The sequence below is a fragment of the Zea mays genome, chromosome 9, assembly GCF_902167145.1.
Source record: "Zea mays cultivar B73 chromosome 9, Zm-B73-REFERENCE-NAM-5.0, whole genome shotgun sequence".
NCBI lineage: Eukaryota > Viridiplantae > Streptophyta > Magnoliopsida > Poales > Poaceae > Zea > Zea mays.
Genome location: NC_050104.1, coordinates 160,963,424 through 160,967,565, shown reverse-complemented (window position 1 = coordinate 160,967,565; position 4,142 = coordinate 160,963,424). Strand labels below are relative to the sequence as shown.

The 4,142-nt window shown below is 53.5% G+C and overlaps 1 protein-coding gene across 2 annotated transcripts; it reads left to right on the top strand.

Annotated features, from left to right (window-relative positions):
* Nucleotides 1-497: 497 nt before the first annotated feature.
* Nucleotides 498-3,302, top strand: LOC100283411 (protein Kinase interacting protein). Of its 2 annotated transcripts, none has more exons than XM_008660428.4 (3): nucleotides 498-687; nucleotides 1,647-1,813; nucleotides 1,988-3,270. In XM_008660428.4, exons 2-3 carry the CDS (start codon nucleotides 1,672-1,674, stop codon nucleotides 2,920-2,922), a joined length of 1,077 nt encoding a protein of 358 aa, XP_008658650.1. In that variant the 5' UTR covers nucleotides 498-687; nucleotides 1,647-1,671; the 3' UTR covers nucleotides 2,923-3,270.
* The last annotated feature ends 840 nt before the right edge of the window (nucleotides 3,303-4,142 follow it).

Sequence of the window (4,142 nt, the reverse complement as noted above, 5' to 3'; positions counted from 1 at the left end):
TGAGGTGTTACAAATGGTATCAGAATTGACCCTCACAGTTTTTACGTGTGTGTGGGTTAGGGGTTCAAATATATGATGCATGACATCGTGTGGACTCATAGTGGTCAGATGGCATGACATATGATGTCACTAGAAATATAGACACGATCAAGAGGGGAGGTTTATGGCTCACACGTGCTGGGGAGAAGGATGGATTGTAATATTCTAGTCTGAGAGAATTGTGATCTACCTCGTGACAAATAGTTTTTGTTTTTTTTCAAGCTATGAAGGTTTTAATTATTTGTATGAACTATATATTTTTTATTTGCTCAATTGTGTGTTTGACGATTTGTTACTGTAATAAACATAGAGTTTTGTTTTTTTAATAAAAAAAACTGTAAAAGAAGAAGTGACGTGATGCTCAAACAACGGTAGGCTACAGCTGTTGAATGTCACACATGTGATCCAGCTTGTGTTCCAGGCCGTCCATTCCACGGGTGCAGGGCACCTGGACGGCCGAGATAAAGTTTTGGACGCTGCAGCAGCGCACAGAGACGCCCCCCAAAGAAAAATAAAGGTAGCCCCGGAGAAAGAAGGCAGTCGTGAATCGTGATCCCCTGTGGTTCCTTCCGAGCAAGGGAGAAAGAATGCAGTCGTCTCCTCCGCGTCGCCCTCCTCCAGTGTAGAAAACTGCAGCCCGTATAGTAAGTGCGTCTCTCCCTCTAGTGTTTACTCCCTTCCCTTTGCAGACTAGTGGACAAGTAGTGGTGATCTCTCTCTCCCTCCCTCCACCATCCCCTCTTGTTCTTGCTTCGCCGCCCGCCGATCCCCCCCCCCCCCTCTCTTAAATTTGGTATTGTATTTCTCGAGATTCTTTTTTGTTTTGTTCTTGTAGTATTGTATTTCATCTTCTCTCTATTTGGTATGTAGACAGCAGTAGCAGATAACCTCTACTACCAGGCTGTGAACGGAGTGCTGATTCTGCTTGCATATTGATAGGGGGATAGATAGATGGTTGTAGAAATGGACACACAGGGGAACTGCAATCTTTGTAGTAGCAGGAGGAGGAGGGATAGAAGAGATAAGACTATAAGAGGACAATGGGATCACTAGCATGAAAGGAGGAATTTCCAATATTCTCTTCCAGATCGCGATTTTTCTTACTGCGTCTCCATCAGCAGCAGTATATACACAGCAGTAATAAATAAATAAATAATAAAAAAATAGATAAATAAATAAAAGTAGCTGGTACACTGGTATAGTAGTAGCCATTTGAAATGCTCCCCGCCAAGGGTACGCATTTTCTTTTCTTTTTTAAACCGCAGGAAACACGCATACTGACTCCGACACGCGAGGCCCACCCCCATCCCAAAGTCCCACCATGTATAGCGGCCGGAGAAAAGAAATATAGAGAGATAGATACAGTAGTAGTACAAGTAGCTTTTACCGCTAGCAAGTTTTTACCGGCACGGCACAAGGGATGGGGAACGGGCGGCCCACCGGGGCCGAGTCGTCAGATCAGCAGGCCGTCGCGTCACGTCAGTACAGGAGGCGTCAGATCCTCGTGTTGGGCGAGGGGCACCGGACACGTCTCGCTTGCCCTTTCTGCTAGTACGTGCAGTGCAGTAGTCGCTTGCCCTTTCCTTGACTCTTGTGGCTTGTGTCAGGTGTCCTCGGCGCTAAGGGACGAGGATGCAGGAGGCGGCAGCAGGCGCCTATCCCTCCTACATGGAGCCGGAGCCGGAGCCGGAGCAGACGGGTGCATCGGCGACTGTGGGTGTGATGGGCTGCCGCTCGCCCACGTGCCCGCCTTGGCTCCAAGCGGCCATTGCAGGTCGGTCACGGGCAGTCCTTGGAAATTTTCATGATGATGATGCGCATTCATTCATGCACACGACACGCCTGCCCGTAAAAAATTTACGGCGTCACATGTTTGTGCACTGTGCAGCCATTTCCTTTGCCTTGAGATTTTGATGATCCGCGTTCTGCATTCATGTCTTCGTTGCAGACATCGATCAGCGGGTGCGCGCGCTGGCGGTGGACGATGCCGCGCCGCCCACGGAGCACTCCTTCGCGGAGCGCGCCGAGGAGTACTACCAGAAGCGGCCGCAGCTGCTGGCCCTCCTCGCCGACCTCCACCGCCGCTACCTCTGCCTGGCCGACCGCTACTGCCACCACCAGCACAAGCGAGAGCAGCCCTCGCTGCCGGCGTCTGCCTCCTCCGACTGCGGCTCGTCCGACGTCGACGACCGCTGCTCCGACGCCGGCAGCTCGCTCTCCTTCCAGGCCCAGCACGCGCCGCCGCGGGCCGGACTCCCCGCCGACGAAGAGGAGGAGCTGCTGGTGGCGGAGCTGGTGGCCGCGTGGGTGGAGCGCGACGTGCTGGCGGACGAGGCGGCGCGGCGCGCGGCGGAGTCGGCGCGCAGGATCCAGCTGCAGGGGAGCCTGGTGGAGGTGCTGGAGTCGGAGCGCCTGGTGCTGCTGGGCGAGAACGCGCGCCTGGGGTTCCGCGCGACGGCGGCCGAGGACGAGGCCGCGGCGGCGGCGGCCGACCTGGGCTACGCGCGCCGCCGCGCCGCCGAGATGGCCCGCCTCGTGCTCAGGCTCCGCGAGGACCACCGCGCCTGCGTGCTGGGGCGCAGGGCCGAGGCGCTGCAGGCGCGGGTGTACGCGCTGGAGCTCCGCAACCGCGAGTGCTGCGAGGCCACGGCGGCGTGGGAGGCCGAGGTCCAGCGGCTCAGCGCAGAGAACCGACGCCTCGCGGACCAAGCCATGATGGCGAGGAGGAAGCGCAAGGGCGGTGGTGGTGGGTGGTGGGCGAGGGTCAGGATGGCAGCGGCCGGGTGGACGCCGTGTGCGCCCGCGGTCACGGTCGCCGAGCAGACCAAGGGGAAGGAGGACGGCAAGTACCACCACTACGGCGGCGGATGCTTCTGTGTCTAGACTAGGAGATGAGACGGCGGCGGCGATCTAGCCCTCCTTTTTGTTAGTAGTAATTACTATTATAATTCAGGACTTGGCAGGTGAATGTGAATGCTGCTGGGTCGGATGCATAATTCTGGAGAAGACGATGATTGTGCTCCGCAGGCACTAGTAAAACAACATGCAATTCGTATGATCTGTTCAATACATTATACCATGGTGTTCCCGTATTCTGTAGTACAAGAAATTCCAAGATCTCAATATATTGCTCTTGGGAATTTAGCACACGGTTCAAAACTTGTGAATTTGGCCGCGTGAGGATGTGATGAATGGCACTTGCTTCAGGTTGTAATCAATTTTCCCTATTCAGTCAATCTTTGCTCTGGAGGTTTTACAAGTAAGTTTTGTTTAGTATGAAAAGTATTCAGGTTTGCTACTTATTATTGACAAAATTAGAAGTTAAATACTATACACATGGTGTGTATGTGTAATGCTTTAGGCAACAGGGGGGAATATATAAAAGTATCAGATATAGTGTAGGAATCATCAGAGGATTGATCTCTTGGAGTTTGAGAAGAGAAGGATTATTGGGAAATGCAAACGTCTGTTATCGCTTACCGATGACGCGAAAGGTTCTGTTGTGATGTTGTCTGTTGCTGCTTTATTTGCTTGACAAACCCTTCTGTTTAGCATATTATAATGTTCATCTACTGGCAGCACTGGTATTGCAGCGTGGTTCTCTTTCTCTCTCTGCCGTAATAGTTGAGATGCAGTCTGGTAGGAAAAATATTTTGGTGATCTCGGATTCTTCTGGTAGCAATATATATATATAGTTTATGTAATTAGAACATTAGGCTTCCAATAGCTGAGCAGAAGCCCTGACCTGATATTGTCAACCGGTTCAGACGCATCAGGTCTAAAATGTCACCGGTTCAGACGCATCAGGTCTAAAATGTCTATAAAAGAAGCTCCGGATCGCTAGCCGCTAGGGTTCAGTTTTAGCAACGCCGGCAGTTACGCCCCCACCCCTTAGAGGCGCGCGCGACGGCGGATCCTAGGAGCAAGCGCGCGACGGTGGATCTGGGGGGCACGCTCGCGGCGGCGGATCCCTGAGGCGCGCACGGCAGCGAGGTGGGAGCGGCTACGACATCGGATCCCAAGGGCACGCATGCGGCGGCGGCCCCATGAGGTGCGCACTACGGTGATGTGGCAGCGGCCGCGGTGGCGGATCCCGTGGGGCT